We start from the raw sequence: 15,526 nt of genomic DNA on the forward strand, positions 1-15,526 counted from the left end.
ATAAATACATTTATTATATATTAAATTTATACCAATTTTAGGGGGGAAATGGCTAAATGAATGCAAGAAATATTACAGTACTCTTAACAATGTGAATGTTCGGTGGGCAGGATTAAAGAATGGACTGGGCCCTTTGTAGACCACGGGCCATACTTTTCCCACCCCTGGTTTCTAAGAAGGTCCTGAAACACAACAGTACTTGCGTTGTAGCTGCCAGGATAGCGTAGCTCACAGTAGACATTCACATGAAGTCACAAGTGACATATGAGGCCTTCCTCTTTTGGCACGTACTGTAGAACCGAGTAGAGCCGCGGCGAGCCAAGTCGAGTCCGCGCGGCAGAAAAGGAACTGTTGTGCGCGGGTGGGTCAAATACATCTGAAAATGTGGAGAAGGCAAAGCTCACCTTGAATGACCATCTTGCTGGTGGTCCTCTTGTCTTCGGCCTCAAACACGTACTTGGCCTCGTCTTCGTAGGTGGCCGAGCGGATCAGCAAGACGTACGTGTTCCCGTCCTGGATCATCTCGCACTTATCGTCGCTCTGCAGCTCCTGCGAACCCTTCAGCCAGCGGAAAGACTTGGGGGCTCTGGACACTTCCAGCTCGAATCTGGCGGCATCCTTCTCATACACCTGCACGTCACTCAGCGGTGTCAGGAAGCTGAGTGGAAGTTCTGACCAACCAGGAGGAGAAAGAAAATTCAGTGTGAGAGAGTCAAAGTCAGGTCAATAAGAGAGAATGGACTATATCCTTCAAAAGGATCCCTAACTGCCGGATGCCTTTTCTGTCTAAATGTTCATGTAGATTCTCAGTCATCCAGGAATCAAAATCCGCAAAAGTTGTATGAAGGCAACTGGACTCTTCTTGGTTGTTGAAAACACCCTTCATCCAAAAGACATCTTCAAGTTCATTAAAACATCATCAAATTCTCTTTGGGTCTTTGGGTCGGAATTTCATTTTAAAGGTATTTTGGATCCATACAGGAATGTGATTATCAATCAAATATCACTGCTCAATGATCTTTGGGCCGCTTGATTTAGTGCAGAGTGAAAACCAAAGGGAATCATATGCAAAAAAAACACAATTCGGTTGGAGTATAATATGTTCAGCGAATCCCTCTGTAGGGAGATAGAGGAATCAAAACTTGCTGCACAGAATTGCAGCATAGGAAATGCCCACGCTGTCTTCTCTTGAGTCGGATTTCATGGAGCAAACTTCAGTTCTGAAGAAGTCTTCAACAACAACGAATAGTCCAGTTGCCTCAATTCAACTTTTGGGTATTTTCAGGGTCAAGAGACTTGTGTAAACCTGGAATGCAGTTGATTCACCTTTGACCTTCAGGTTGGCAGCACATTGGGCATTGGCGGCGGCGTAGACCACCTCGCCACTCATGGACCCTTTACAGTTGTACAGGATCAGTGTGTGCTTGCCTCCCTCTTCGATGATGTCCACATCCTGCCCATTTAAAAAATGACCCACTGAATAACATACGACACTTGAAGACAACAAAAGGAGCAGATAAGACGAGTCGTCGAAAGAGGCGCTCACAGAGGAAGCGGTCAGGACTTCTCCGTTCAGTGTCCACTGGCTGTGGACGTCGTCCTCAGAAATTTCCACCTCAAAACGAGCCGTTTCTCCGTTAAAAAGCTCCACGCCATAAATGGGCCGAACCAGCTTGATGTCGCGAGCTAGCAGAGACGCCAAACGTGAAGACGCTTGGCCGAGACAAAGTCGATCGACGCAACGGTTTATTTCTACCTTCGATGGTGAGGTTGGCTACCGTCTTGTCGGTTCCACAGTCACAGGTGTACTTTCCTTTACTGCTCTGCTCCACCTTCCTCAAGATCAAAGACCTCCGAGTAGCCTCGGACTTCATCAGCACCTTCTTGGAGGCGATTATCTCCTTTTCTTCGTGATACCAAACAACTGGGACGTCCTTGTTGAGCTCACAGTCCAGAGAGGCTTGGTCTTTCTCGGTGGCTGTGTAGTCTTGGAGTTTGACCACAAACACAGCATCGCCCTCTGGAACAACACCATTGATTCATCATTTATGGGGGTCATGGTGAAGGACAACCCCCCCAACCCCGCACCCACACCCCATCCCTCTTCCTGCCACGGATTGGTCCTGCAGTCGACCTCAACTTCCACTGTTGTCCTCTGAAGAGAATCGATCATCACCCCGCCCCCCCATGCAGAGAAACACAAGAGGAGAAAGACAAAAAAGAGGTGTGACATTACCAATGACTGTCAGTTTTGCCAGCGAGCTTATTCCTTTAGCCTCTGCCTTAATCTGGCAGGTATCGTCGAGCGTCAACAGCCTCATCTCAAGAACATGTTTCTTTCCTTCCACATGTGCGATCACCGTTCGGCTCACGTGGAGCTTGACTTCGTTTCTGTACCAGACCACCGGTACGTCGTCATGAGTCAGCTCGAGCTCAAAGCGAGCCGTTTTACCTTCTTTGACCGTCTGGTCCTCCAGTGGCCTGACAAACTTAAGCCTCATGCCTGGAATACAGCAGGAGTGGCCACGCTCGTTAAAGAGGGACCCCGCTGGAGCCATAACTTTGGGCGGAAAACACGACAAAGGTGAGTGCACGGGACTCGGGACTTACCTTCTACCGAGAGCCGAGCCGTGGATTTCTGAGCCAAAACCTCGATGGTGTACTCAGACTCATCATCAAACTCACAGCTGTTTATGATCAGCATGTGTTTGTTTCCGTCGTCAATTATCTCATATTTGGGGCTCGAGGTCACAATTTCCGACCCCCTGAACCACATCACCTTGGACACCTCCTTGGTGACAATGCATTCAAACTTAGCTTGTTTCTTTTCAGGCACCGAAATATCCTTCAAAGGCTCCACAAAGCCCATTTCGATTTCTGCGAAATTTCAATCATTCGCTGGGTTATTGACAAGTTTTCTCGCCTTGCGTCTTCTGCAGATGCTCACACGTGCACACACATGCGCACAGACAAGAGCACAGACACACACACGCACGCACGCACACACGCACACGCAGACACACACACACACAGGTTGTGATTGTGAGTATACCTTTGACGGTCAGCATGGCGCTGGTTATGGCATTTAAAGCTTGGTAGGACACTTCACCCGCCTGGTCCAGCTGGACGTTCTTTAAACTCAGGAAACGTTTATTCCCATCAGCTTTAATGTCACATGTCTGAAAAACAGGATCAACAGTGTTCGACAAGAATCAGAACCAAGCATGAGTCGTAACCTGCTGACTAAGTATCCATAGTGCAAACGTTTTCCACTGAGGGCCACATACAAAAAAATGGAATGAAGAGGGGCATTACTTTACAATTAGGAAACATATTTAAAAAAAGTCAATATGCTGTTAGTCAACATACGTTAAACATATTTAAGAAAAAAAAAATCAACTTGTTATCATTGATTGGATATGTTCTAACATTCAAATTTGTACAAAATAAATCAAATATTTTTTTATTTTTAGGATATGTTGTAACATATATTTACAATTTTAAATAAAAAAATAGTGCAACAAATTTTCAAACATTGAAATTATTTTTTTGGAATAAAAAGTGGGTTATCTTGTAGCGTTACATTTTTGTAATTTTTTTTCAATTGAAGAAAATGTTATCTTGTAACATTCAAAAGACAATTTAAAAATATTTTTTTTGCCATTAAAAATAACACTTAAAGGTCAGATGACAAAGATGTTATGGGGTCAGTTAAAATTCATATTTGCATTGTTTCTATGTTCTGTAATACATGCGCGTAACTTCCAGCAAGTTTTCAACTATACTTTAGCTAAAAATAATGTTTTTATTACGCATTTTGAGCCCTCCCCGAACATACCCGAAGCTCAAGACACCGGGGTGCGGTTACTCTATCCACCGCAAGGGCTACCGGAAGTGACATTTAATTTTATATTTAATTTAAAGCCTTCCATCAACCCTACCATGCATGTTTTTGGGATGTGGGAGCAAACCGGAGTGACACGGCACAAGCTTTTACAAAGTATGCAGTATTCCTATATATTGTGTGCCCCTCGCTCGAGTAGCAGTATAACACGCCACACAGAAAGTCTTTGCCAAGTCTGTTGGCTTGTCATATAAGCAAATGTACAGATGACAGTACTGAAAAGTACTGCGGGGTCTTTTTTTCCCTACTGCTCAGCATAGTAACCATAATAAAGTCGTAGGTATATACAAGGAAATCCTCACCTCTTGTCTACGCCGCTTCGCCGCAGCACCGTGGCGGCTACGAGATTTAGTTTTGTTGCTACCGGTTGATGTCCCGACGGCCGTAGGGAAAAATAGTTGGCACCGCAGCTGGTTTCAGCCTCTACCTCAGTATCCAATGCTCTCTGCTAAGTCTTTCTCAAAACACACCAGTTCAAAGTGATCAGCACAGAGTTTGGAATGCTAGCTGACCACGTTTCTTCCCTTGTCGATTGAGTTTCCCTATCCACTGGTCACATATTCCTTTTTCACTTGGAAAGCCCCCAAAAAATTCTTGCCACTCCCTGAAACATTTGTACAACCGAATGCCACACAATAAACCATCGTGACATCGCTGAATCATACGACAACAAATATACGTACGAGGACGGGAACAACAGCATGGAACAATAGCACACAACGCCGAATGAACAGGCTGTTTGGCTCGTGTGACGTCACAGTGCCAGATAGACCCGAAGACCGGAAGGCGCTAGATGCAAAAAGCAGAAGACGCATTCTGCATCATATTTATCGATTTAACTGCTGCTATATAATCACTTTGAAATGGCAGATGTGGTTTGTAAAGGGGTTCTAGAGTTATCAAGAAAAATGTTAACATCTTTGTCCTCTGACCTTTGAAATAAAACGTATGATATCTTGTAACATTGAACTTTCGTTCCATTTGTTTGCAGGCCGTGTTTAATTTTGTTGTTGTTCAGCCCATCGAAAAGTGTGCAGCCGGACTTTGGACACATCTGCGTCTGGTGGATGAAGCTCAGTCTCACTGTGAAGACTCATGATCATCTCTTGCACCACTTACCGGAGATCTGCTCAGCACCTGTCCCTGAAGTTTCCACTCCCCGACAACATCATCCTCTGAGATTTCTGTGTCAAAGTTGGCTTCTTCCTTTTCCACCACCTCCACGCTGGCCAGCGGCTTCAAGATTTCGGCCTCGCGCTCTAAAAAACATATCAAACACGTCATTCTTGTCCCTAGCGCAAGCTGAACGTGCTTGACAGCCCCCCTACACACCTCCCAGAGTCAGTTTGGCCACGTATTTACGGTCCTCCACGGCAAAGGTATATTCCGACACGTCTTCAGGCTGGCAGTTGTTGATGGTGAGCACCATGCTGACCCCATCTTTGTTGATCTCCACCTTGTCGGAAGGCGTGAGCTCGGTTTCGCCTTTGAGCCACTTCCAGTTGGGCGTGTCCTTGAAGAGCTGACATCTGAAGGTAGCACTGGATCTGGGTTTCACATGCTGGTCCCTCAGAGGCTTCATCAACCAGTCTTTGATCATCTCTGAGCACAAAGGTTCACAAGATTTGATGCTTCTGTGCTGCCCTTTAACATGATGCCAGTCTTAATTATGTACTTTTCTATACACTAACTCACAGAAGTGAGCGGACCCCTGCTCAATGTGTAAAGTGCCTTGAAATAACTTTGGTCATAAATTGGTGCTTGACTTGACATTTTTGTAAATTGTTTTTCTGCAAGTACCAAAAGCATTGCTGTTGGGCAAAAAATGGCGAATTGGCCCAAATTTTGACATTTTCAAGTTGGGACAAACTACATTTTGTTACCAGCGTAGGACATATTCATGGGTGACCTATTTTGAGGGGACAGTAGACAATATACACTGTCATACAAGCGGACCATTGACTAGTTTATATTGTAGCAAAGTGTCATTTCTTCAGTGTTGTCCCACGACGAGATAGAATCAAATATTTACAAAAATATGAGGGGTGCAATCACCTTTGTGAGATACAAAACTATACGGTCCAGGTACAGTACTGGGAAGCTAGAGTCATTGGCTGTGCCTGAACCTTAATTGTGTTTGTGGGGACATTCCTTGCTGTTCCCAGTGCACAACGCAAGCTCCATAAAAGCATGCTTGGATGAATTTGTTGTGGAAGAAAACACTCTAGTAAGAAACACAATTCGCAGTCATGCTCAGACATCTCGTCTTCCCAGAAGACTTGAAGCTGTATAACAAGGTTCATACTGTCTTTCTTGGAAGTAATACTATTTAATACAATAGAATAGTAAAGAAAGCATTCATTGCCATCATTGCCACTAAAATTTTGGGAAAGCTGTACTTTTAATGGACACATTTGAAAGTAGGTTAAACGCTCATCGTTCCTGTTTTCTGGCGTGTTCCTCACCGGTCACTTTGACGTTGGTGCTGGTCTTGATGCCGTCCGGTGCGTCCACCTCGCACGAGTAGACGCCGCTGTCTTCTTCGGCGGCGTTCTGGATGGTGAGAGCGTGCTGCAAGCCGATGATATTGATGGCCAACTTTCCGGCCTTTTTCTTCAGTTTGACACCGTCCCGCTTCCAAATGACATCCCTCTCCTTGTTGAGCTCACAGGTCAGGTACATGGGCTGACCCTTGTTACACGACGTCTCCGGTTCCAACTCTTTGATCCACCTCACGGGCAGCTCTGCACAAGGACAAAATCTTGGAATACAGACGTATTCTCCTATGTACAAACATTCAACTTACCAACACTTCCATGTTAGTTTAAAAAAAAAATAATAATAATTGAATTTGAGCTGCCCACCTTCGGCGTAGTACCACGTTTTGCCACAACCCATGACGGGCAAGTTTGAGACAAAAATGAGAGCAGAGGTATTTTGTCTTCTAGAGAGGGGTCTTCCTATGTTTTGGACATCAGAACCAAACATGCAGAGATTGGACTTGATGCAATGCTACTGATGTATTTGTAATAAGAAGAGAAAAACGGTGCACACTTCGTTGGATAATTTCTTCAGACCAATGCCTGCTTCCTCAAAAATCTGACGTTAAAGAAACTCAAGCTGAAAATTTTTACCACAGAATATAAAGTTGATGACCCTCTCCCGCACTACTCATTTCAAAGGTAAGACCATTTTATTACACTGCAGTTCTATATTAGTCTCTACGATTCAAATATATCTTTTTAAAAACCTTACTCCGGGGATCCCCAACCAAATTTGTGCCACGGGCCGGTTAGTATAAAGACATGTTCTGATGGACTGGCATAGAAACAAACACAAATTAATAATGAAATATCCAACTCAGGAATACACCATAACGCTGAACTTAGTTGTTGTCAGCGCTTACTTCTCTGCAACAAGATGTTCCCATCTTGGGGTGATCTTATCTTTCAAAAAACTCCAAAGGCTTGTCTTTTAATTCCGGGAGCTTGGCTCAACACACCGAAGCAGTTTTGATGAATTTACTACTTGATTTGCAAACCTGGCATGACATATTATGCAGGTTAGGCGAGCGGGTCAACTTGCAACAAACTCAAACTTTAAGTAGGGCTGCTGATGCTGTCTCATAGGCTTCTTTTCGATCTGCTTCATCATTATTTGGCCTCTTCCCCTTTTGGAAGAAGCTCTGTTTTCGAACTGTAAGCCATTCTACTCGCCTCGTGAGTTTGCATCATTCATTCATGCTGGTGTCTACATTCCGCCTCAAGCTAACACGAACGCCGCACTGCTAATGCTCGCCGAACCAGTAAACGAAATTGAAAAAAAACACCCGGACTCACCCCTCATTATTCTCGGGGACTTTAACAAAGCTAAACTCAACCACGAACTTCCTAAATACAAGCAGTACATCGACTGTCCCACCAGGGAAAATAACATTTTAGACCACTGCTATACTACGCTAAATAACACATATCGTGCCAAACCTCGTGCAGCACTGGGCTCGTCTGATGACTGCTTAATTTACTTAATACCGACGTACAGGCAGGAACTTAAATGCGCAAAGCCTACAGTGAAAACTGAAAAAGTAGACCAATGAAGCAAAGAAAGAACTTCAAAGCTGTCTAGACTGCACATACTGGAGTGTCTTTGAAAATTCTGCTGGCAGCCTAGATGAATATACGGACACTGTCACATCCTATATTAGTTTCTGTGAAGAGGTGTGTGTACCAACAAAGTCATTTCGGACATTCAATAATCGCACTAGGAACCAGCTGACTACAGAAATTAACATTGCAAAGAGAAACTATGCAGCAAAGTTGGAAAAAAAACGACTCTAAATCAATTTGGCATGCATTCCAATCGCTAACCAATTACAAGCGATGATCACCCCAAGCTGAGAACAACAGCACACTAGCCAATGACTTGAATACCTTCTACTGCAGATTTGAAAAGAACACTTTCACACCCCACACCCACCCAGGCGCACCACTGACCACAATCACACCTCTGACCTCTGCGTTAACCATCCACGAACAGGATGTGAGACGCATCTTCAAACAAAAGATTAACAAAGCGGCAGGCCCAGACCATGTGTGCCCATCCTGCCTCAAAGTCTGCGTGGACCAGCTCGCTCCAATCTTCAAACAGATCTTAAATAGATCTCTGGAACTGTGCCAAGTACCCTCCTGTTTCAAACGCTCCACCATCATTCCACTCCCCAAGAAACCTACAATCTCAGGTCTAAATGACTACAGGCCTGTCGCCTTGACATCTGTGGTCATGAAGTCTTTGAACGTCTCGTGCTGGACCACCTCAAGAGCATCACAGGTCCCCTGCTGGACCCCCTGCATTTTGATTAGGTCTGCGGATGATGCAGTCAACATGGGACTGCACGTCATCCGAGAACACCTCGACAGTGCAGGGACCTACGCGAGGATCCTGTTCGTGGAATTCAGCTCAGCGTTCAACACCATCATCCCCAAACTCTTGTCCTCCAAGCTTATCCAACTCAGCGTCTCACCTGCCATCTGCCAGTGGATTTACAGCTTTCTGACAGGCAGAGCACAGCAGGTGAGGCTGGGGGAGACCATCTCATCCGCACGCAGCATCAGCACTGGGGCACCCCAAGGTTGTGTCCTCTCTCTGCTGCTCTTCTCTCTCTAGACCAACGACTGCACCTCAACGCACCCGGCTGTCAAACTGAAGTTTGCAGATGACACCACTCTCATCTGTCTCATCAAAGACAGTGACGAGTCTGCATATCGACAGGAAGTGGAGCGGCTGGAGCTGTGGTGCGGCCGACACAACCTGGAGCTGAACACGCTCAAGACTGTAGAGATGATCGTGGACTTCAGGAGGCATCCTTCGCCACAGCTGCCCCTCACGCTGTCCAGCTGCCTTCTGTCAACCGTCGAGACCTTCAAGTTCCTGGGAATTACAGTCTCTCAGGACCTGAAGTGGGCGACCCACATCAACTCTGTCCTCAAAAAGGCCCAGCAGAGGATGTACTTCCTGCGGCTTCTGAGGAAGCACGGCCTGCCACAGGAGCTGCTGAGGCAGTTCTACACAGCGGTCATTGAATCAGTCCTGTGTTCGTCCATCACAGTCTGGTTTGGTGCTGCTACAAAAAAGGACAAACTCCGACTGCAACGGACAATCAAAACTGCTGAAAGGATTGTTGGTACCCCCCTACCCACCCTTGAGGACTTGCACGCTGCCAGAACTAAGATAAGAGCATGCAAAATCCTTGTCACCAGCTCCTTCCCTCAGGTAGGCGCGACCGATCAATGCAAACTAGAACTAGCAGACATTCCAACAGCTTCTTCCCTCTTCTTAACTCAACTTCTTAAACAGCTAACCTACAATTCCATTGCAACATGCTGCCAATTTTTTTTGTCTTGAGTTTGTTGTTACATTTCTGTCGGGACAATTATACATACTTGTGCAGTCACTGTAGTTGTCCCGCCACGCTGCACTATTTGCATATCTGTTGTTGAGCAATACTGGCCACTCATGCCAGAGTAGCATCTGCTCCATTTGCACACTGACTGAGGAGTATCTGCAACATTTGCACAATCAACATTGTCCCAGATTATCGCGCTACTAGTCACTCTAAACTGCATATACTCCTTGATGTCTCGGCGCCCTTTGCACAATGGTCATTGCACCAGACTATTGCTTTATTAGTCATTCAAACTGCTCTTAGTGCTAGAGGACTGCATCTTTTTGCAGAATTGTCAAAAAAAACAAAAAAACATTGTACCGGCATTACCAGATAACAAGCAACCTTTTATTGCTCAGTGACTGTTATTCTCAATGTCCTTATGTCTCAAGTGTTCTCTGCCAATTGACTGTTGTTGTACTAGAGCGGGTCCAACTACCGGAGACAAATTCCTTGTGTGTTTTTTGGACATACTTGGCAAATAAAGATGATTCTGATTTCAAGGACTTTTTTTTTTTTACTCATTGTTGCTAGCTTGTTTGTTGCTAGCTTACTTTTTTGATATCACATGACCATGGCAAGCGTTTTGACAGAGGCACAGGTGAATGAACCTAGGTTTCAAAATAAAACTTCTTTTAGACTCCGATCATGAATGAAATAGTTTTTGTTCAGTCACTCTGTACCAAACGGCCTCTGGCCCGGTACTGGTTCACGGCCCGATGGTTGGGGACCCGTGCTGTACACTATTGAAACTTTGAGATTTCAATGGACAATGGGTGAGAGAACAGGCAGAAAGCAATATGTAGTGACAATTTAAAAAAAGGCTAAATAACAACTGGAACAATTTGAGATATGAATAGTCTTCTGGAATGTACTTGTTGACAAATTGGGGAGTGTCTGTACTTCTCCTCCAAAGTTGCATAAATGAATCGTTCCATGAGCTTACCTTCAACAATGAGTTTAGCAGTGCAGGTGATTTCTTTGCCCGCATTCCTGGCGACACAGGTGTACTCGCCGGTGTCTGACAACTGAACGTCTTTGACCATCATCTTGCGATCTTTGCCGTCCGAGGTTAACTTGTACTTGGGGCCCTCACGTAGGTTTCCCCCATCCTTCATCCACGATGTGATGGCGGTGGACGGCGACACCTGGCACTCGAACACAGCTGAAGAGCCAATGGACTCGGCCTCCTGTAGCACGATATCCTCCAGCTTCTTGATGAACTTCAGCGGGACAGCTTTGAGTTTGAATCCTCCAAAAGGTTCCTCTGGAGGCGAGGGGCCTTTTCCTCCGGGCCTCAAGCCCCGACCCCGACCTCCATCACCAGGAGAGGGCGTTAGTCTCACTGCAAAAGTAGAAAGAAAAAGGCTTCGAGTTAGATACCCGTCAGGAAGCAGGAAATGAGGGAACAATAAGCAATACCAATGAAATCAGTCCAAAAAGTGAAGAGTTTAGAACAAAAAAAAAAATCTTGTGCAGGAAGAAACATGATGAAAAGGACACCAACAAGAGCAGCCCAAAAAGCAGAGGGACAGATTTTAACCTTTATAATTTTTTATAAAAAAAAAAAAAAAAAAAAAAAGACTAAAAAAAGTTTGTTTTAAAACATGAATAGTCAAATAAGATCACAAAGACTGATAGCGGAAGCCAACGAGTTCTCACCCCCAAATCCTCGTCCCCTTCCTTTGGGAGGTTCCTCCGCTGGTTTGCCATCTGGACAAGTCATGGAAACATTTCCTGTCACAATTTCATCTTTTGCTTTTCCAACAGCCAAATTCTTCTACTTAACAACAACAACAATGGCAACACTTTCAAGATGTTCAATGGGGGAAGACAACAAAATGTTCTTTGGTTGGTTTGAAAAACTGGAATAGAAAAATGATGATGATGACAACGACGATGATGATGATGATGATGACAATTATGAATCGCATGATGATGCCTCCATGTGAATTAATGAATCAGGTGACTTGAGAGTGTGCAATGAAGATTAGATGACTCATCTCAGAAGGTGTGAGGGTGCTGGTAGGAGGTGCCGCTAGTGGGTAATGGTAAGGGTGGTGCGGGTTGGGGATGCTGACAGTGTCTCCAATATGTCCAAAGGATGAGAATACTGTATTCTGGATGTTACCTCACCTTGTTTGCTATCAGGAGGGGCTGGAGTTTCCCGTGCCCCATCCATCCTTTCATCTTGCCAGTCCTCTGAGGGGACCAGCTCCCAGGTCCAGATCTCCTCATCAGCCACGTCCTCACCTTCTTCTGCCTCGTCCTCAAACACCTCCTCCTCTAGCTGGGTGGGAACTTTCTTCACCTGCACAGCACTTGGAGAAATCTCCTTCACAAGGGGACACCTCACATTGTGAAGTTTGTCCTTTCGAGAGGCCTCCTCCAGGCAAGGTTCCTTCAGAACTTCTGGACCTTGTGGTGAAGCAGTTTTTGAAAACCTTTTAAACTTCTCAGCAGCATTGTTTGTTCCACTGGGGACTTGTTCCTTTGGTTTTGGCTTATCGGCCGTAGGTGACAAGTTTTCCTTTCGTTCAACCTTTTTCAGCGGCTCCTTTGGCTTGAAGGCCTGCAGACCTTCAACCTTTTCTGTCCTCTGTCCAGGTGATGGAGAACTCTTGGGTTTGGCACTAATGTTGAATGTATCTGTTTGTCTGTGTGGGATTTTGTGTTCATCTTTCTTTACTTGAGGACTGAATTTCTTGGCTACACCATCTGGATCCTGGTTCTGTCGGTAGGTTGTTGTAGGTTTTTGTTGGTTTTGCTTTAGATTTTTGAAGGTTTTGTCTCCTGGAATGTGACTCAGGATTTTTGCGTCCGGATGCTTTTTCTCTTCTTCCGGCACTTTTTCCTCGATTTTGAGTCCAGGCTTCAGTTTGACCTGCACCTTGTTTTCATCTGATGAAGCAGAATGTGGACGTGTGGTAGTTGTCCCTTCAACCTTTGTGGCTTTTTTATGGGTGATGAGTTGATCGGTCTTGACAAGACTGTGTCTTCTTGAAGTCTTTTCTTTTGGCTGTTCAGCTTCCTCCTCTTTAAAATGTTTCACCGTTCCTGTCCCCAGCTCCTCTTTCTCTTTTGTGTTTGTGGACACCTCAGGCCCCTCCACTTTGGCCTGTCCATCCAGTACTTTTCCAGCTGTCATTGTGGTTTCTGAAGTTTCTTGAAACAAAATGAAAACCTGTTCACTTGTCTTGACTGTTGACTCTCTGCGCTCACTATCATCAGTTTTAGTAACTTTAGTGTCATCTTCAGCTTTGTGAGTGGGCTTGTCTTTTGGCTTGCTGGGACCAACTAGTTGTTTGATATTTCGAGTTTCTTCTTTTGTATTTTTTTTAGATTCTATCTGCTCGTCTGGCACTTTAGTTACTTTCTTCTTATCCATGGTGGGCACTTTTGTCTCTTTACCTTTTTCTTTCTCCATTTTATGGGCAACTGCAACCTCTTCATGTTCTTTGCAAAGCTTAAGTTGACTTGTTTCTTCTGCAGTAAAAATACGTCCACTCCTTCTGATTGTTAATAAATTCTGATCCTTTCTGTCGTGAAGACTGTGAACATTGAGCCCTTGGTCAAGATGCCTGCTCACTTCTGCCTGATGAGTTTCTACTTGTTTCTCAGGCTGCACAGGTTTTATTGGCACTTGCTTCAAGCTGACGACCCTGGCTTTGGCTTCCTTCTCTTTGGTTTCTGAGGTAACTTTACGCTTTATCTTCTGTGTCGCTGCTGTTTTTGTCTCTTGAAGAAGACTCTGGGAATTCATCAGTTCTTTGGTGGGAGGAGGGCCTGTCGCTTCAACAGGATCAGATTCTATTTGCTCGTCTGGCATTTTAGTTATGTTCTTCTTATCCGTGCTTAACACATTTTTCTCTTTCTGTTTTTCTTTCTCGGTTTTATGAAAAACTGCAAACTCTACATGTTCTTGGCAAAGTTCAATTGGACTTGTTTCTTCTCCTGCAGTAAAGACACGTTCACTTCTTCTGATTGTTATTAACTCACAATCCTCTCTGTCGTGAAGACCGCGTACGTTGAGTTCTTGGTCAAGATGCCTGCTCACTTGTGACTGATGCGTTTCAACTTTTTTTTCAGGAACCGCTGGTTTTACTGCAACTTGCTTTAAGCTGACAACCTTGGCTTTGGCCTCCTTCTCTTTGGTTGTTGAGGTAACTTTATACTTCATCTTCTGTGTCATTGCTGTTTTTGTCTCTTGAAGCGGACTCTTAAGTTTCTTTACAGCTGGTGCTGTGTTTGTGGCAGCAGATAGTTTGATGTGTCACAAACAGATACACACTCAAGACTGAATGACAAACAACACACTATTCATACTGCAAATATTCATTTTGACCTCTGATTCAAACAAAGAGAAGGACAGTATACCTTTAGTTGGTCCAGGAGCCTTAACTGGTTCCTTGTCTGAAAGAGTTTGAATGAAATCAATATCAGTCAATTATACTCTCAAAGAGGTTATTTGGGGAACAGGCAATATGTTGAGATATTTTTTTGGAACACGAACAATGATAAAGGTTCATTACATTAGCAAAACATATTGTAGCTATTTGGTCACAAGCTGGGTGACAAGCATTACCTCCAGGTGGACAGACGTGCTTCAGGACAGGAGATGCTTTTGCCTTTGGTTTGGCTGGTGGAGAAGGTTTCTCCTCTGCCAGAACAAGATGAACCACAAGAATGGCAACACCATAAATCGCACGTTAAGACTCATACCAAATAAGTGACTTATAATGGCAAAACAAAGGAAGTCAAAGAATATGGACAACGGACACTACTTGACGCTACCTGGAGAAGGAATGACTTCAGCTAGTGGCTTTGGTGTAGTAGCAGACACTTTCTTCTCGTCTGGAGGAGATACTTTAAGGTGGAACATAACAAAAGTCACATCTTACTGTAACACAATGCAGTAAATAGTCAAGCAGACATCAACACAGACCAAAGAAATTTTATCACTCAGCTGATCTGAACAAGACAAAACTCCTCTTAGGGGAAGCGAGGAAAGAGATTAGCATTTGAAGAAGGAAGTACCTGCAAGAGGAGTCACTTTGTCCGCTAGAGTTGAGGGAGTTGAGATGTTCCGTGTTTTCTTCTCTGGAGGAGACACTGAGGAAGATGACAAGACATGAAGAATACCAAGAAACATCAACAAGTCATCTGAAAACAAATGACTAGAGATGTGTGACATGGAAAGCGAGGGAAAAGACAAACAGATAAACCTGAAGAACCGTTCACAGACCAGAAGACACTACCTGAAGGTGGTGAGACCTTCTTGGCATAAGGTGAAGATGTGGCCCCAGATAATTTCTCGTCCGGAGGAGACGCTGGTGGAACAACAAATGCCACGATCATGGCCATGAAAAAACAAGCTCATTCCAGACATGAGCCACATCAAAGTGACAGTTATGGCGTAGACAACAACGGTCTTTTGCTAAAGCATCACATTCAGCAGTAATTCATGAAGATTAAAAGATGACAAACTGGTTTCGTTTGTGCTGGTAGGATAAGAAGACGTAGATGAATATGTGTGAGCTTGGCAAGTCTTTGAAGAGGTTGGAGCTTAACCAATGTACCTTCACGAAGCATCTGTTCTTCCTTCACTTGTGTACGCTTCCTGTGAGCTTCTCTTCCTGATGAAGGCTCACTTCTCACTTGGTCAGGACAATCCATTTCAA

General features: G+C 44.5%; 1 protein-coding gene across 4 annotated transcripts in view; it reads right to left on the reverse strand.

Annotated features, from left to right (window-relative positions):
- The window catches only part of ttn.1 (titin, tandem duplicate 1), a 196,003-nt gene that overhangs the window by 105,251 nt on the left and 75,226 nt on the right, over nt 1-15,526 (reverse strand). For all 4 annotated transcript variants that reach the window (XM_061792602.1, XM_061792600.1, XM_061792601.1 and 1 more), the window contains 18 exons: nt 15,104-15,175; nt 14,883-14,957; nt 14,640-14,711; nt 14,431-14,505; nt 14,223-14,258; nt 11,982-14,087; nt 11,508-11,558; nt 10,792-11,190; nt 6,370-6,648; nt 5,237-5,506; nt 5,024-5,163; nt 3,053-3,179; nt 2,611-2,877; nt 2,237-2,503; nt 1,757-2,020; nt 1,547-1,686; nt 1,327-1,453; nt 405-671 (listed from right to left, as the gene is read on the reverse strand). In XM_061792602.1, coding sequence (XP_061648586.1) covers nt 405-671; nt 1,327-1,453; nt 1,547-1,686; nt 1,757-2,020; nt 2,237-2,503; nt 2,611-2,877; nt 3,053-3,179; nt 5,024-5,163; nt 5,237-5,506; nt 6,370-6,648; nt 10,792-11,190; nt 11,508-11,558; nt 11,982-14,087; nt 14,223-14,258; nt 14,431-14,505; nt 14,640-14,711; nt 14,883-14,957; nt 15,104-15,175 — 5,034 coding nt within the window. The remainder of the gene's footprint in view (nt 1-404; nt 672-1,326; nt 1,454-1,546; nt 1,687-1,756; nt 2,021-2,236; nt 2,504-2,610; nt 2,878-3,052; nt 3,180-5,023; nt 5,164-5,236; nt 5,507-6,369; nt 6,649-10,791; nt 11,191-11,507; nt 11,559-11,981; nt 14,088-14,222; nt 14,259-14,430; nt 14,506-14,639; nt 14,712-14,882; nt 14,958-15,103; nt 15,176-15,526) is intronic.

This window comes from Phyllopteryx taeniolatus, chromosome 12, assembly GCF_024500385.1.
Source record: "Phyllopteryx taeniolatus isolate TA_2022b chromosome 12, UOR_Ptae_1.2, whole genome shotgun sequence".
Lineage (NCBI taxonomy): Eukaryota > Metazoa > Chordata > Actinopteri > Syngnathiformes > Syngnathidae > Phyllopteryx > Phyllopteryx taeniolatus.